This window comes from Pseudophryne corroboree, chromosome 7, assembly GCF_028390025.1.
Source record: "Pseudophryne corroboree isolate aPseCor3 chromosome 7, aPseCor3.hap2, whole genome shotgun sequence".
Classification (NCBI taxonomy): domain Eukaryota; kingdom Metazoa; phylum Chordata; class Amphibia; order Anura; family Myobatrachidae; genus Pseudophryne; species Pseudophryne corroboree.
The window spans coordinates 104,520,305-104,539,230 of NC_086450.1; the positions used below are offsets into that span (position 1 = coordinate 104,520,305).

The window sequence follows — 18,926 nt, forward strand, 5'->3', positions numbered from 1 at the left end:
AACTCCCATGGTGCAGGTATGCAGTTGCCCAGACAGCACACCGAAAATAATTACAGTTTTAAATGAAATTGAAGAAAAAACTCTGGAGCTGCAGAGATGTACATCCTCTCCTGAGGGCACTTTTTTCTAAACTGCCTGTGGGAGGGGGCATAGAGGGGAGGAGCCAGCACACCCAGTTGAAAAAATTTAAAGTGCACTGGCTCCTTTGGACCCCGTCTATACCCCCTTCGTACTAGTTTCCCCCAATATCCCTTATAGATGCTGGAGAAAGGATGTCCTGTACCTTTTATTTGGCTTACTTCCAGTAGTTTTTGTTTACAACTATATGCAGTACAAACTCCCAAAATTACTGAAACCTAGAGTTCTTTTTCTTACCTTCAAAAAATCCTCCATATATAGATTCTCCACCTCTTCCATTCCCTGAAAATGCAAAAATAAAAATAGAATATAAAATGTAACAATCCCATAAAACAGAACGTCCCAAACCAGAAAAAGTACTGCATACCTTCACTAAAATCCCCTCCCTGGATCATAAAATCTTTCACCACTCTATGAAACAAGCAGTTTTTGTAATGCAGCGGCTTTTGTGTGCTTTTGCCAATGCCCTTTTCACCTAAACGAGAAAATAGAGTTAATTAACATACATTAGCAATTGTCAACAATGTAGACAAAGAATAATAAGAATTTACTTACCGATAATTCTATTTCTCGTAGTCCGTAGTGGATGCTGGGGACTCCGTCAGGACCATGGGGAATAGCGGGCTCCGCAGGAGACTGGGCACATCTAAAAAGCTTTTTAGGTCACATGGTGTGTACTGGCTCCTCCCCCCATGACCCCCCTCCAAGCCTCAGTCAGGTACTGTGCCCGGACGAGCGTACACAATAAGGAAGGATCTTGAATCCCGGGTAAGACTCATACCAGCCACACCAATCACACCGTACAACTTGTGATCTGAACCCAGTTAACAGTATGATAACAAAACGAAGTAGCCTCCGAAAAGATGGCTCACAACAATAGTAATAACCCGATTTTTTGTAACAATAACTATGTACAAGCATTGCAGACAATCCGCACTTGGGATGGGCGCCCAGCATCCACTACGGACTACGAGAAATAGAATTATCGGTAAGTAAATTCTTATTTTCTCTAACGTCCTAGTGGATGCTGGGGACTCCGTCAGGACCATGGGGATTATACCAAAGCTCCCAAACGGGCGGGAGAGTGCGGATGACTCTGCAGCACCGAATGAGAGAACTCCAGGTCCTCCTTAGCCAGAGTATCAAAATTTGTAAAATTTTACAAACGTGTTCTCCCCTGACCACGTAGCTGCTCGGCAAAGTTGTAATGCCGAGACTCCTCGGGCAGCCGCCCAGGATGAGCCCACCTTCCTTGTGGAATGGGCATCTACATATTTCGTCTGTGGCAGGCCTGCCACAGAATGTGCAAGCTGAATTGTACTACAAATCCAGCGTGCAATAGACTGCTTAGAAGCATGAGCACCCAGCTTGTTGGGTGTATACAGTATAAACAGCAAGTCAGACTTTCTGACTCCAGCCGTCCTAACTATATATATATATATATATATATATATATATATATTTTTAGGGCCCTGACCACGTCCAGCAACTTGGAGTCCTCCAAGTCCCCAGTAGCCGCAGGCACCACAAGAGGCTGTTTCAGGTGAAAACGCTGACACCCCTTTATGAAGAAACTGGAGACGAGTCCCAGTTCTGTCCTGTTCAAATGGAAAATTTTAATATGGGCTTTTGTAAGACAAAGCCGCCCATTCTGACAATCGCCTGGCCGAGGCCAGGGCTAACAACATGGTCACTTCCCATGTGAGATATTTGTCAACAGCATGGTCACTTTCCATGTGAGATATTTCAAATCCACAGATTTGAGCGGTTCAAACCAATATGATTTTAAGAAATCCCAACACTATGTTGAGATCTCACGGTGCCCCTAGGGGCACAAAAAAGCTGTATATGCAATACATCCTTTACAATCTGGACTTCAGGAACTGAAGTCAATTCTTTCTGGGAGAAAATCTACAGGGCCGAAATTTAAATGTTAATGAACCCCAATTTGAGGTCCAAAACACTCCTGTTTTCAGGAAGTGTAGAAATCGACCTAGTTGAATTTCCGTCGTGGAGCCTTCCTGGCCTCACCCACGCAACATATTTTCACCACATGTGGTGATGACGTTGTGCGGTCACCTCCTTCCTGGCTTTGACCAGGGTAGGTATGACCTCTTATGGAATGCCTTTTCCCCTCAGGATCCGGCATTCAACCGCCATGCCGTCAAACGCAGCCGCGGTAAGTCTTGGAATAGACATGGTACTTGCTGAATCAAGTCCCTTCTTAGCTCCCCAGGCCCTTAGTCCTCTGTGAGCATTTCTTGAAGTTCCGGGTACCAAGTCCCTCTTGGCCAATCCGGAGCCACTAGTATAGTTCATACTCCTCTATGTCTTATAATTCTCAATACCCTGGTTATGAGAAACAGAGGAGGGAACACATACACAGACTGGTACACCCACGGTGTTACCAGAACATCCACAGCTATCGCCTGAAGGTCTCATGACCTGGCGGAATACCTGTCCCGTTTTTTGTTCGGGCGGGACGCCATCATGTCCACCTTTGGTCTTTGCCAACGGTCCACAATCATGTTGAAAAACTTCCCTATGAAGTTTCCACTCTCCCGGGTGGAGGTCATGCCTGCTGAGGAAGTCTGCTTCCCAGTCGTCCACTCCCGGAAAGAACACTGCTGACAGTGCTATCACATGATTTTCCGCCTAGCGAAAAATCCTTGCAGTTTTCACTGCCCTCCTGCTTCTTGTGCCGCCCTTCTGTTTACGTGGGCGACTGCCGTGATGTTATCCCACTGGATCAATACCGGCTGACCTTGAAGCAGAGGTCTAGCTAAGTTTAGAGCATTATAAATTTGCTCTAAGCTTATTTATGTGGACTTAATCACACTTCCCTGGAAATTTTTTCCCTGTGTGACTGTTCCCCAGCCTCTCAGGCTGGCCTCCGTGGTCACCGGCATCCAATCCTGAATGCCGAATCTGCGGCCCTCTAGAAGATGAGCACTCTGTAATCACCACAGGAGAGACACCCTTTTCCTTGGATATAGGGTTATCCGCTGATGCATCTGAGGATGCGATCCGGACCATTTGTCCAGCAGATCCCACTGAAGAGTTCTTGCGGGAAATCTGCCGAATGGAATTGCTTCGTAATAAGCCACCATTTTTACCAGGACTCTTGTGCAATGATGCACTGACACTTTTCCTGGTTTTAGGAGGATCCCGATTAGCTCGGATAACTCCCTGGTTTTCTCCACTGGGAGAAACACGTTTTTCTGGACTGTGTCCAGAATCTTCCCTAGGAACAGTAGACGTGTCGTCGGAAAAAGCTGCGATTTTGGAATATTTAGAATCCACTCGTGCTGTCGTAGAACTACTTAAGATAGTGCTACTCCGACCTCCAACTGTTCTCTGGACCTTGCCCTTATCAGGAAAGCGTCCATGTTTCTTTTAAGAAAAATCATCATTCCGGCCATTACCTTGGTAAAGACCCGGGGCGCCGTGGACAATCCAAACGGCAGCGTCTGAACTGATAGTGACAGTTCTGTACCAGGAACCTGAAGTACCCTTGGTGAGAAGGGCAAATTTGGACCTGTAGGTAAACGTCCCTGATATCCAGTGACATCATATCGTCCCCTTCTTCCTGGTTCGCTATCACTGCTCCGAGTGACTCCATCTTGATTTGAACGCTTGTATGTAAGTGTTCAAATATTTCAGATCTCACCGAGCCGGTTGGCTTCAGTACCACAATATAGTGTGGAATACTACCCCCTTCCTTGTTGTAAGAAGGGTACTTTGATTATCACCTGCTGGGAATACAGCCTGTGAATTGTGTGAGGGGGAGACGTCTCGAATTTCCAATGTACACCTGGGATATTACATGTAGGATCCCGGAGTTCCCTTGCGAGTGTTGCTGAAACTCTTGAGATGACCCCCTACCGCACCTGAGTCCGCTTGTACGGCCCCAGCGTTATGCTGCGGACTTGGCAGAAGCCGTGAGGAGCTTCTGTTCCTGGGAATGAGCTGCTTGCTGCAGTCTTCTTCCCTTTCCTCTCCCCCTGGGCAGATATGACTGGCCTTCGCCCGCCTGCCCGTATGGGGACGAAAGGACTGAGACTGAAAAGACTGTGTCCTTTTCTGCCAATATGTGACTCGGGGTAACAAAAGGTGGATTTTTCAGCTGTTGCCATGGCCACCAGGTCCAATGGACCGCCCCTTTATACGGCAATACTTCCATATGCCGTCTGGAATCTGCCTCACCTGACCACGGTCGTGTCTTCGTCTGGCAGATATGTACATCACATTTACTCTTGATGCCAGAATGCAAATATGCCTCTGCGCATCACACATATATAGAAATGCATCCTTAAAATGCTCTATAGACAATAAAATCCTGTCCCTGTCAAGGGTATCAAAATTTTCAGTCAGGAAATCCGACCAAGCCCCCTCAGCGCTGCACATCCAGGCTGAGGCGATTGCTGGTCGTAGTATAACACCAGTATGTGTGTATATACTGTTATGATATTTTCCAGCTTCCTATCAGCTGGCTCCTTGAGGGCGGCCGTATCTGGAAACGGTAACGCCATGTTTTTTATAAGCGTGTGAGCGCCTTGTCCACCCTAAGGTGTGTTTTCCAACTCGCCCTTACTACTGGCGGGAAAAAGGGTATACCGCCCATAACTTTCTGTCGGAGGAACCCCACGTATCATCACACACTTCATTTAATTTATCTGATTCAGGCAAAACTACAAGTAGTTTATTCCCACCCTACAAAATACCCTTATTTGTGGTACTTGTGGTATCAGAAATACGTAACACCTCCTTCATTGCCCTTAACATGTAACTTGTGGCCCTAAAGGAAAAATACGTTTGTTTCTTCACCGTCGACACTGGGGTCAGTGTCCGTGTCAGTGTCTGTCGACCGACTGAGGTAATTGGGCGTTTTTACAAGCCCCTGACGGTGTCTGAGACGCCTGGACCGATACTAATTTGTCCGCCGGCTGTCTCATGTCGTCAACCGGCTTGCAGCGTGTTGACATTATCACGTAATTCCATAAGTAAGCCATCCATTCTGGTGTCGACTCCCTAGAGAGTGACATCACCATTACAGGCAATTTTCTCCGTCTCCTCACCAACATTTTCCTCATACATGTCGACACACACGTACCGACCTACAGCACACACATACAGGGAATGCTCTGATAGAGGACAGGACCCACTAGCCCTTTGGGGAGACAGAGGGAGAGTTTGCCAGCACACACCAAAAGCGCCATAATGTATATAACAACCCTAGAAGGTGTTGTTTCTATATATGGGCTCTTAATATATAATTATATCGCCAATTTATGCCCCCCTTCTCTTTAACCCTGTTTCTGTAGTGCAGGGGAGAGTGGGAGCCTTCCTCACCAGCGGAGCTGGTCAGGAAAATGGCGCTGAGTGCTGAGGAGAATAAGCTCCGCCCCTTTCACGGCGGGCTTTTCTCCCGGTTATTAGGAAAACTGGCCTGGGTTAAATACATACATATAGCCTTAATGGCTATATGTGATGTATTTATTTGCCAAATAGGTATTTATATTGCTGCCCAGGGCGCCCCCAGCAGCGCCCTGCACCCTCCGTGACCGTGTCAGTGAGCCGTGTAGCAACAATGGCGCACAGCTGCAGTGCTGTGCGCTACCTCTCTGAAGACTGTGAAGTCTTCTGCCGCCTGTTTCCGGACCTCCGTTCCGCCGTCTTTCTTCAGCGTCTGTAAGGGGGATCGGCGGCGCGGCTCCGGGACGAACCCCAGGCTGACCTGTGTTCCGACTCCCTCTGGAGCTCAGTGTCCAGTAGCCTAAAACTTCAATCCTCCTGCACGCAGGTGAGTTGCAAGTCTCTCCCCTAAGTCCCTCGTTGCAGTGATCCTGTCGCCAGCAGGAATCACTGATTAGAAACCTAAAAAAAAACTTTACTAAACAGCTCCTTAAGAGAGCCATCCAGTTTGCACCCTTCTCGGACGGGCACAAAAACCTAACTGAGGCTTGGAGGGGGGTCATGGGGGGAGGAGCCAGTACACACCATGTGACCTAAAAAGCTTTTTAGATGTGCCCTGTCTCCTGCGGAGCCCGCTATTCCCCATGGTCCTGACGGAGTCCCCAGCATCCACTAGGACGTTAGAGAAAATAAGATTTTAAACCTACCGGTAAATCTTTTTCTCCTAGTCCGTAGAGGCTGCTGGGGACTCCGTAAGGACCATGGGGATAGACGGGCTCCGCAGGAGACATGGCCACTAAGAAAGAACTTTAGGTATGGGTGTGCACTGGCTCCTCCCTCTATGACCCTCCTCCAGACCTCAGTTAGAGAAACTGTGCCCAGAGGAGACAGACAGTACGAGGAAAGGATTTTTGTTAATCTAAGGGGAAGATTCATACCAGCCCACACCCTCCACACCGTATAACTTGGAATATATGAACCAGTTAACAGTATGAAACAAAACAGCATCAGCCCAAGACTGATCAAACTGTAACATAACCCTTATGTAAGCAAAAACTATATACAAGTCTTGCAGATGTAGTCCGCACTGGGACGGGCGCCCAGCATCCTCTACGGACTAGGAGAAAAAGATTTACCGGTAGGTTTAAAATCTTATTTTCTCTTACGTCCTAGAGGATGCTGGGGACTCCGTAAGGACCATGGGGATTATACCAAAGCTCCCAAACGGGCGGGAGAGTGCAGAGGACTCTGCAGCACCGATTGAGCAAACATGAGGTCTTCCTCAGCCAGGGTATCAAACTTGTAAAACTTTGCAAAGGTGTTTGAACCCGTCCAAGTAGCAGCTCGGCACAGCTGTAATGCCGAGACCCCTCGGGCAGCCGCCCAAGAAGAGCCCACCTTCCTAGTGGAATGGGCCTTAACCGATTTTGGTAACGGCAATCCAGCAGTAGAATGAGCCAGCTGAATTGTGTTACAGATCCAGCGAGCAATAGTCTGCTTAGAAGCAGGAGCGCCAACCTTGTTGGCTGCATACAGGACAAACAGTGCCTCTGTTTCTCTGACCCGAGCCGTTCTGGCCACGTAAATTTTCAAAGCCCTGACTACATCAAGGGACTCGGAATCCTCCAAGTCTCGCGTAGCCACAGCCACCACAATAGGTTGGTTCATATGAAAAGATTAAACCACCTTGGGCAAGAATTGAGGACGAGTCCGCAATTCTGCTCTATCCACATGGAAAACCAGATAGGGGCTTTTGTGAGACAAAGCCGCCAACTCCGACACTCACCTAGCCGATGCCAAGGCTAACAACATGACCACTTTCCAAGTGAGATATTTTAATTCCACCGTTTTAAGTCGTTCAAACCAGTGAGACTTAAGGAACCGCAACACCACATTAAGGTCCCAGGGTGCCACTGGAGGCACAAAAGGAGGCTGAATATGCAACACTCCCTTGACAAAAGTCTGTACTTCTGGGAGAGAAGGCAATTCCTTCTGAAAGAAGATGGATAGGGCTGAAATCTGAACCTTAATGGAGCCTAATTTTAGGCCCAAATTCACTCCAGTCTGTAGTAAGTGAAGGAAATGGCCCAGATGGAATTCTTCCGGAGGAGCATTCCTGGACTCACACCAAGAAACATACTTCCGCCAAATCCGGTGATAATGTTTTGCTGTCACGTCCTTCCTAGCCTTTATCAGAGTAGGAATGACCTCATCCGGAATGCCTTTTTCCGCTAGGATCCGGCGTTCAACCGCCATGCCGTCAAACGCAGCCGCGGTAAGTCTTGGAACTGACAGGGCCCCTGTTGTAACAGGTCCTGTCTTAGAGGAAGAGGCCACAGATCTTCTGTGAGCATTTCCTGCAGATCCAGATACCAGGCCCTTCGCGGCCAATCTGGAACAATGAGAATTGTCTGTACTCCTCTTTTTCTTATTATTCTCAACACCTTGGGGATGAGAGGAAGAGGAGGAAACACATAGACCGACTGGAACACCCACGGTGTCACCAGGGCGTCCACTGCCACCGCCTGAGGGTCTCTTGACCTGGCGCAATACCTCTGTAGTTTCTTGTTGAGGCGGGACGCCATCATGTCTATCTGGGGCAGTCCCCACAGACTTACAATCTGTGCAAAGACTTCCTGATGAAGTCCCCACTCTCCTGGATGTAGATCGTGTCTGCTGAGGAAGTCTGCTTCCCAGTTGTCCACTCCTGGAATGAACACTGCTGTCAGTGTGCTTACATGATTTTCCGCCCAGCGAAGAATCCTGATAGCTTCCGCCATTGCCACTCTGCTCTTTGTTCCGCCTTGGCGGTTTACATGAGCCACTGCGGTGATGTTGTCTGACTGAATCAGAACCGGTAGGTCAAGAAGCAAATTCTCCGCTTGACGAAGGGCGTTGTATATGGCCCTCAATTCCAGGACGTTGATGTGAAGACAAGCCTCCTGGCTTGACCAGAGACCTTAGAAGTTTCTTCCCTGTGTGACTGCTCCCCAACCTCGGAGGCTCGCGTCCGTGGTTACCAGAATCCAGTCCTGAATGCAGAACCTGCGACCCTCTAGAAGGTGAGCACTCTGCAGCCACCACAGGAGAGATACCTTGGCCCTGGGGGACAGGCGGATCATCTGATGAATCTGTAGATGTGACCCGGACCACTTGTCCAGTAGGTCCCATTGGAAAGTCCTCGCATGGAACCTGCCGAAGGGAATGACCTCGTAAGACGCCACCATCTTTCCCAGGACACGAGTGCAGTGATGCACTGACACCCTTTTTGGCTTCAATAGGTCCCTGACCAGAGTCATGAGTTCCTGGGCTTTTTCTATCGGAAGATGAACCCTTTTCTGATCCGTATCCAGAATCATGCCTAAGAAGGCCAAACGAGTCGTAGGAACCAACTGTGACTTCGGAATGTTGAGAATCCAGCCGTGTTGTTGTAACACCTTCAGCGAGAGTGATACGCTGTACAGCAACTGCTCTCGTGATCTCGCTTTTATCAGGAGATCGTCCAAGTACGGGATAATTGTGACACCATGCTTGCGCAAGAGCACCATCATTTCCGCCATGCTTGCGCAAGAGCACCATCATTTCCGCCATTACCTTGGTGAAAATTCTCGGGGCCGTGGAAAGCCCAAACGGCAATGTCTGAAATTGGTAATGACAATCCTGTACAGCAAATCTCAGGTATGCCTGATGAGGTGGATATATGGGAACATGAAGGTATGCATCCTTTATGTCCAGGGACACCATATAATCCCCCCCTTCCAGGCTGGCGATGACCGCTCTGAGCGACTCCATCTTGAACTTGAACCTTTTTAAGTATAGGTTTAAGGATTTTAAATTTAGAATGGGTCTGACCGAACCGTCCGGTTTTGGGACTACAAACAGGGTTGAGTAATACCCCATCCCTTGTTGAAGCAGGGGAACTTTGACCACCACTTGTTGAAGACAATTTTTGATTTGCATTTAAAACCATCTCCTTCTCTGGGAGAGAAGCTGGTAGGGCCGACTTGAAAAAGCGGCGAGGAGGCACCTCTTCGAATTCCAGCTTGTAACCCTGGGAAACAATTTCTATTGCCCAGGGATCCACCTGTGAGTGAACCCAGATGTGGCTGAAAGGTCGAAGACGTGCCCCCACTGGGGCGAACTCCCTCAGCGGAGCCCCAGCGTCATGCAGTGGATTTTGTAGAGGCCGGGGAGGACTTCTGCTCCTGGGAACTAGCTGTGATTGGCAGCTTCTTCCCCCTGCCCTTACCTCTGGCAAGAAAGGACGATCCCCGGACGCTCTTGTTTTTATGCGACCGAAAGGACTGCATCTGATAATGTGGCGCTTTCTTAGGCTGTGAGGAAACATAAGGCAAAAAAGTTGATTTTCCTGCCGTGGCTGTGGAAACTAGGTCCGAGAGACCTTCCCCAAACAATTCCTCACCCTTGTAAGGTAAAACCTCCATACGCCTCTTCGAGTCGGCATCACCCGTCCATTGTCGGGTCCATAGGACTCGTCTAGCAGAAATCGCCATAGCGTTGACTCTAGAACCCAGTAGGCCAATGTCTCTTTGAGCATCTCTCATATATAAGACAGCATCTTTAATATGACCCAGGGTCAATAAAATGGTATCCTTATCCAAAGTCTCAATTTCTGCCGATAAGGTATCTGTCCATGCTGCTACAGCGCTACAAACCCAAGCCGACGCTATCGCCGGTCTGAGTAAGGTACCAGAATGTGTATAAATGAACTTCAAGGTAGTCTCCTGCTTGCGATCAGCAGGATCCCTGAGGGTTTCCGTATCTTGAGAAGGTAGCGCTACCTTTCTCTTTCATCCACTAGGGGACACTGGAGTCCTATACAGTAGGGGTGTGAAGCCTTGAACCGGAGGTGTGGCACAATCTAAAATTAGTATAGTCTGCACAGCCGGTTCCTCCCCCTTCACATCCCTCCTCCCTCAGTTTGAAAAATTGTGCTGGAGGTAACAGCACGTGGGAGCACTGAGCTCCTGACTAAAATACCAAGAGTGTGCTGCGTCCACCTACTAAAAGGCAGACAAAGACACATATATATTGGAGAGACAAAGATCCCTATTGAAGGGACCTGCCTCTCTCCACAGGAGATCCTCCAACCTTCTAACAGTGAGTACTGGTTGAAGGAAGACGTAACTTAGGCTAGGGTACTTCATGTCATTTATTAATATATTTATTTATTTTTCTTTCTTGAAAGTCTTTACTATCACTGCTGCCTCCTGATAAAAGAAATAGCAGCTACAGCGGCGGGCGCAGAGTGCGGCGCGGGACTCAGCCCTTCCTCCCTGTGAGCAGGGAGCGACGGCAGAGAGGCGCGCTGCACAAGGACGAATCAGTCAGCCGAAGCGGAGCACAGGCGCCGCTACGGGGCTGTCAAGGCGCGCGCCGGCCAGCGGGTCCGGAGCGCGCCAGATAGTAGCGGGGAAAAGTCTGTTCGCCGAGCGCAGATGGCAGACTCGGCGCACGCCAGCCAGCGGGCGACGAGCCAAAGCAGCAAGTGTTTTTAAAGTACCAAGCCAGTAAAAACTATAGTGAAGTGAAAGCATATGTGGGGCAGACATTTAGTGGGGGCCATATTTAATGATTATGGCGCCAGAATGTGATAAGGGATGGGTCTTCCCCCTCCCCCCCAGTAAAGTAAGGAAAAGGTTGCTTATTACAGAATTAGCTCCCCCTGCTGCACTGCCTGCATAGTAAAATATAGCAGAGTGATCGTTAGGCAACAGCTCCCTCTGCTGGTGTAAAATATATTTACAGTATATGAGGATCTCCTGAAAAGTAATATTACTTTACAATTTATATTTTCAAGTGACTTCTGTTTCAAAGATCCCGCAGAAAATTCACGGAAGCAAGCGAATACCAACTCCAACATCGTAGCTGATTTACAGTTGGGGTGTGAGGATTGCGAGTCTGCTGGTGTTTTTTATTTTTTTTTATTTAATTAATTAAAGTAAAGATATTGGCCTGCTCCTTTTTATATATGAAAAGGACAGGTAATTCCAGCCGGATCCAATACCTTGGCTTCCGTCATCTCCCAGTCTCTCTTCCTAGTTTAAAGGGTGAAAGCGCGGCGGGTTACCCTGGTACAGGGTTTTCAAAACAACACTCTAAGGCTACCAAGACCTGTTATGTTTGTACGATATGTAACAAGAAGAGCACGCGGGTTGGCAGCTCCGGGGTGTGCGACTCCTGCTTAGACAAGGACGCGCCACCGGGGAGCAGTGCTCTGGCTAAGGCATGGGAAGACAACCTTGCTAATAGAATCTCCATGGAGATGGCAGAATCGCGCAAGCAGCAATCAGAATGGGCTGCGGGATTCTCAAAGACGATGGAGGAATTTCTAATCAGGTTAACGCCGCCCGCACACGCAGACACAAGTGTGTGCAAGGCTGTTAAAAGAACTCTCCCTATGATACCAGAATCAGAAGAGGAAGAGGGTTTTCTTCTTGATACGGAGAAAGGCGAGTTAATTGAACCTAACCTAGACGCCGACTTTCCAGAAGAGGATTCGGCAATCTCAGGTCTAGACTCCTTAATTGACGCGGTAAAAGAGATCCTAAGCTTTAAGGACGAGGAAATACGGGAGCCGGAAGATTACGATTTGTTCGAATCCCAGAAGCCGCGTTCAGCAGTGTTTCCCATTCCTAAATCCCTCCAATCTCAGATAGAGGAGGCTTGGAAACAACCTGACAAACGGTTTCAATTTCCGAAACGGTTTCAGGTAACTTATCCCCTACCTAAGGGTGTAATGGACAAGTGGGAGACTCCGCCGGTAGTGGACGCCTCACTAGGAAGGATGTCAAAAAAGACAATTTTACCGATTCCTAACGTAACTACTTTAAAGGATGCGTCAGACCGTAAAGTTGACACTGCGTTAAAGTCAATTTTTGTTGCAGCTGGTGCAGCGCAGAGACCTGCGATAGTCTGTGCTTGGGTCAACAAGGCCATGGGTGCATGGTCCGGCCGTATTGTACAAGCTATTGAGGAGGAAAACAGTTTGGAAGAGATTACCCAACTGGCGGAACACATTCGGGAATCTGCTTCGTACTTATGTCAAGCTTCTAAGGATATTAGCAGAATAGCATTGTGCATATCTGCATCGGCCATATCGGCTAGACGGATTTTATGGTTCAGAGAATGGCAGGGAGACTCAGAGACCAAAAAGGCGGTAGAATCCATCCCCTTTGGGAGTGAAATGCTGTTCGGACCAGAATTAGACAAGTGGATTTCGCAGGCTACAGCGGGGAAGTCCACTTTTCTGCCTACTCATACGAGAACCGCTCCACAGACTAGGAGAGGTTATTCGGGACCAGCATTTACTTCATTTAGATCTCAGTCCTTTCGAGCCAGAGGAAGGGGTTTCGGTACACAAGCACGTGGGGGCAGAGGTAGAGGCCGCTCACAAGCAGTAACCAGAAAGCACGATAAACCTGCTGACAAGACCGTGGCATGACGGCCTCCCAGCTCACCTGGGGTCCCCCTTGGTGGGCGGCCAACTGGAAGGTTTTTAGGACATCTGGGCCAAAACCTCACCAGAACTTTGGGTGAACAACTTAATCTCTCAGGGATACAAGCTGGAATTTCAACAGAGGCCTCACAGTCAGTTTTTTACAACAGGATTGCCTCAGTGCCCTCAAAAAGCAGGGGCACTACGGGCAGCAATTCTCAAATTGCTACAAGCAGAGGTCATTATTCCGGTTTCCGCTTCTCAGAGAGGAACGGGGTTCTATTCCAATCTTTTTGTCGTGCCAAAGCCAGACGGGACGGTCAGACCAATACTCAATTTAAAAGTTTTCAACCAGTTCTTAAGGGTGTACAAATTCAAGATGGAATCAATCCAATCGGTCATTGCAGGTTTAGAACAGGGCGAGTTCATGGTGTCCATGGACATAAAGGATGCATATCTGCATATTCCAATCTGGCTTACTTAAGGTTCGCACTGGTGGCGGATCACTACCAATTCCGGGCCTTGCCGTTCGGTCTAGCATCAGCCCCAAGAACTTTCACAAAGATCATGGCGATCATGGTTGCAGGACTGAGACTGTTGGGGGTCACGATTATACCTTATCTGGACGATTTACTGATCAAGGTTCCATCTCAGAATCGACTGCTCAAGGATGTTCGGACATCCCATCAATTTCTAATTCAACATGGATGGATAGTCAATTTCCAAAAGTCCAACCTCATACCGACTCAACGGATTCAATTCCTCGGTCTCATCTTGGACACGGTCCTATTACGTGTGTTCCTACCAGAGAACAAGGTCCAGGACTTACAGCGATTAGTGGCTCAGGTACTGAGGACGCAAAAAGTTTCTCTGCACCTCTGTGTGCAACTTCTCGAAAAGATGGTGGCGTCATTCGAAGCTCTCCAGTACGGCAGACTTCATTCCCGACCATTCCAAATAAACCTCATTGCTCAGGGAGCAGGCTCGCACTGGCTTCTCCATCGGAGAATCCGACTTCAACCACAAGTACGGGTCTCCTTGATATGGTGGTTGTTACACAAGAACCTTACAGCCGGTAAGAAATTCGGCATTTGGGATTGGAGTATCCGGACGACGGACGCCAGTCTCAGAGGTTGGGGAGCCGTCCTAGAGGACCATCAGTTTCAAGGACGGTGGACGCTACAGGAGAGCAAACTACCCATAAATATCCTCGAACTAAGAGCAGTTTACAATGCACTTCTCTTAGCAGAAGACCTAGTCATGAAACAACACATCAGGATTCAGTCAGACAATGTCACGACGACGGCTTACATAAACAGTCAAGGCGGAACAAAGAGCAGGATGGCGTTAAAGGAAGCCACAAAAATCTTGTTGTGGGCAGAAAGACGAGACATCATTCTCTCGGCAGTGTTCATTCCAGGTGTGGAGAACTGGGAAGCAGATTATCTCAGTCGCCAGGACATGCATCCGGGAGAGTGGTGCCTTCATCCACGGATTTTCAACATGATTGTGAGAAGATGGGGTCTGCCTCAGGTGGACCTAATGGCGTCTCGACAAAACCATCAGCTACCCAGATATGTGTCAAGGACTCGAGATCCAGCAGCAGAAGGAGTGGACGCATTAACACTTCCTTGGTGTTACAGGAGGGTTTACATATTTCCCCCATTCCCACTCATATCCAGGGTTCTAAAAAGGGTAAAACGGGAACGAGTGTGAGCCATTCTAATCGCACCAGATTGGGCCCGCAGGAGTTGGTACTCCGACCTGCGGGGGTTACTTGCGGAAGATCCTTGGAGGTTACCTCAGAGAGAGGACCTGCTATCTCAGGGACCGTTCCTATACCCCGACCTGAACAGGCTGCGTTTGACGGCGTGGCTATTGAAACCCGGGTCTTAAGGAACAGAGGGATTCCACGAACGGCCATTCCTACAATGATTGCCGCTAGGAAGCCGGTCACAGCCAGGCACTACTACAGGATTTGGAGACGGTACATGGCTTGGTGTCAGGAGCGGGGATGGAATTCAACGAATTTCCATTTATCTCGACTTCTACTTTTCCTTCAGGCCGGTCTAGAGGGAGGACTCAGACTGGGCTCTTTGAAGGTTCAGATTTCGTCTCTCTCTCCATCCTTTTTCAACAGCGGCTAGCATCCTTGCTAGAGATTCAAACCTTTTTACAGGGGGTTCCTGAGGATTCAACCCCCTTTTCGCCCTCCCACGGCACCATGGGGCGGGTTTCTGAATTGGGAGCCTTATCCTGTAAGAGTCCTTTTTTAGTTTTTCATGAGGATATTGCGGAACTCCGTACAAGAGCTGACTTCCTTCCTAAGGTGGTTTCGGGGTTTCACGTAAACCAGCCAATAGTGGTTCCATCTTTCCAGGGTCTCACAGATGAGGACGTGTCATTGGATGTTGTCCAAGCTTTACGGGTATACGTACAGGTTACGTCGTCCTTCAGAAAGTCGGACCATTTGTTTGTTCTTTACGATGGGCCAAAGAAGGGTTGGCCGGCATCTAAGCAGTCTTTGTCTAGATGGATTAGACTTGCCATTCGGCAAGCTTATATTTCCTGTGGCAAACAGGTTCCGGTTCAGACGGGTGCTCATACTACCCGATCAGTGGGTGCCTCGTGGGCGGCTGCCAGGGGTGCTTCCACTACTCAACTTTGCAGGGCGGCGACGTGGTCTTCAGCCCACACGTTCGCAAAATTTTACAAGTTTGATACTTTTGCGTCCGGAGAATCTAAGTTCGGACGTTTAGTTTTGCAGGCCACAGACAGCACTCCCTCCCTGAGGGAAAACTTTGAGACGTCCCCTACTGTATAGGACTCCAGTGTCCCCTAGTGGATGAAAGAGAAGAGAGGATTTTGGTACTTACTGATAAATCCATTCTCTGAATCCTCTAGGGGACACTGGACGTCCGCCTCGGTGCTGTCAACCTGCTGTGTTCAAAGTTCTTGTTTTAAACAGTTCGTGCAAACAGCGTTATTCGGTTAAGAGTTCTTGGCCGCTGTTTGATATGTTGTACGGTTCGGTTCCTCGCCATGTGCTATAGTGTCATGTCCTATTCTCTCAGTCAAATTTTTCAAACTGACGGAGGAGGGATGTGAAGGGGGAGGAACCGGCTGTGCAGACAATGCTAATTTTAGATTGTGCCACACCTCCGGTTCAAGGCTTCACACCCCTACTGTATAGGACTCCAGTGTTCCCTAGAGGATTCAGAGAAATGGATTTATCGGTAAGTACCAAAATCCTCTTTTTTGGATAAACGTGTCAACGCTTTGTCCACCCTTGGGGAGGATTCCCACCGTATCCTGTCCGTATTTGGGAAAGGATACGCCATAAGAATCCTTTTGGGAATCTGCAGTTTCTTGTCTGGAGATTCCCAAGCCTTTTCAAATAACTCGTTCAGCTCATGAGATGGGGGAAAGTTTACCTCGGGTCTCTTTTCCTTATACATGTGTACCCTCGTGTCAGGGACAGGGGGTCCTCTGTGATATGCAACACATCCTTTATTGCAATAATCATATATTGAATACTTTTAGCCAATTTTGGCTGTAACTTTGCATCATCGTAGTCGACACTAGTCAGAATCCGTGTCGGTATCAGTGTCTACCATTTGGGATAGTGGGCGCTTTTGAGACCTAGAAGGTCCCTGCGACATAGTGGCAGGCAGGGCTTGACTCCCTGTACACTCCCTGGACTCAGCTTTGTCCAACCTTTTGTGCAATAAATTCACATTAGCACTTAAAACATTCCACATATCCAACCAGTCAGGTGTCGGTGCTGCCGACTGAGACACCACACACATTTGCTCTACCTCCTCCCTAAGAGAGCCTTCTACCTCAGACATGTCGACACACGCGTACCGACACACCACACACTCAGGGAATTCTCTTATCTGAAGACAGTTCCCCCACAAGGCCCTTTGGAGAGACAGAGAGAGAGTATGCCAGCACACACCCACCCGGGGAAAAAATAAGAATTTACTTACCGATAATTCTATTTCTCATAGTCCGTAGTGGATGCTGGGGACTCCGTAAGGACCATGGGGAATAGCGGCTCCGCAGGAGACTGGGCACATCTAAAGAAAGCTTTAGGACTATCTGGTGTGCACTGGCTCCTCCCCCTATGACCCTCCTCCAAGCCTCAGTTAGGACACTGTGCCCGGACGAGCGTACACAATAAGGAAGGATTTTGAATCCCGGGTAAGACTCATACCAGCCACACCAATCACACCGTATAACCTGTGATCTGAACCCAGTTAACAGCATGATAACAGAGGAGCCTCTGAAAGATGGCTCACAACAATAATAACCCGATTTTTGTAACAATAACTATGTACAAGTATTGCAGACAATCCGCACTTGGGATGGGCGCCCAGCATCCACTACGGACTATGAGAAATAGAATTATCGGTAAGTAAATTCTTATTTTCTCTAACGTCCTAAGTGGATGCTGGGGACTCCGTAAGGACCATGGGGATTATACCAAAGCTCCCAAACGGGCGGGAGAGTGCGGATGACTCTGCAGCACCAAATGAGAGAACTCCAGGTCCTCCTCAGCCAGGATATCAATTTTATAGAATTTTACAAACGTATTTGCTCCTGACCAAGTAGCTGCTCGGCAAAGTTGTAAAGCCGAGACCCCTCGGGCAGCCGCCCAAGATGAGCCCACCTTCCTTGTGGAGTGGGCATTTACAGATTTTTGGCTGTGGCAGGCCTGCCACAGAATGTGCAAGCTGAATTGTACTACAAATCCAACGAGCAATAGTCTGCTTAGAAGCAGGAGCACCCAGCTTGTTGGGTGCACACAGGATAAACAGCGAGTCAGATTTCCTGACTCCAGCCGTCCTGGAAACATATATTTTCAGGGCACTGACAACGTCTAGCAACTTGGAGGCCTCCAAGTCCCTAGTAGCCGCAGGCACCACCAATAGGTTGGTTCAGGTGAGACGCTGAAACCACCTTGGGGAGAAACTGAGGACGAGTCCTCAATTCCGCCCTGTCCGAATGGAAAATCAGATAAGGGCTTTTTCAGGATAAAGCCGCCAATTCTGACACGCGCCTGGCCCAGGCCAGGGCCAACAGCATGACCACTTTCCATGTGAGATATTTTAACTCCACAGATTTAAGTGGTTCAAACCAATGTGACTTTTGGAACCCAAAACTACATTGAGATCCCAAAGTGCCACTGGAGGCACAAAAGGAGGCTGTATATGCAGTACCCCTTTTACAAACGTCTGAACTTCAGGGACTGAAGCTAGTTCTTTTTGGAAGAAAATTGACAGGGCCGAAATTTGAACCTTAATGGACCCCAATTTCAGGCCCATAGACACTCCTGTTTGCAGGAAATGTAGGAATCGACCCAGTTGAATTTCCTCCGTCGGGCCTTACTGGCCTCGCACCACGCAACATATTTTCGCCAATTGCGGTGATAATGTTTTTGTGGTTACATCCTTCCTGGCTTTGATCAGGATAGGGATGACTTCATCCGGAATGCCTTTTTTCCTTCAGGATCCGGCGTTCAACCGCCATGCCGTCAAACGCAGCCGCGGTAAGTCTTGGAACAGACAGGGTCCTTGCTGGAGCAGGTCCCTTCTTAGAGGTAGAGGCCACGGATCCTCCGCGAGCATCTCTTGAAGTTCCGGTTACCAAGTCCTTCTTGGCCAATCCGGAACCACGAATATAGTGCTTACTCCTCTCCATCTTATCAATCTCAGTACCTTGGGTATGAGAGGCAGAGGAGGGAACACATACCCTGACTGGTACACCCACGGTGTTACCAGAGCGTCTACAGCTTATTGTCTGAGGGTCCCTGGACCTGGCGCAATACCTGTCGAGTTTTTAATCATGTTGAAGACTTCTGGGTGAAGTCCCCACTCTCTCGGGTGGAGGTCGTGCTGAGGAAGTCTGC

At 48.6% G+C, this 18,926-nt stretch overlaps 1 protein-coding gene across 1 annotated transcript in view; it reads right to left on the reverse strand.

Annotated features, from left to right (window-relative positions):
- Positions 1-18,926, reverse strand: part of PPIG (peptidylprolyl isomerase G) — a 179,067-nt gene that overhangs the window by 134,950 nt on the left and 25,191 nt on the right. Inside the window, exons 4-5 of the mRNA XM_063933515.1 lie at positions 506-613; positions 376-420 (exon numbers count right to left, since the gene is read on the reverse strand). Of these exons, the coding sequence (XP_063789585.1) occupies positions 376-420; positions 506-613 (153 nt within the window). The remainder of the gene's footprint in view (positions 1-375; positions 421-505; positions 614-18,926) is intronic.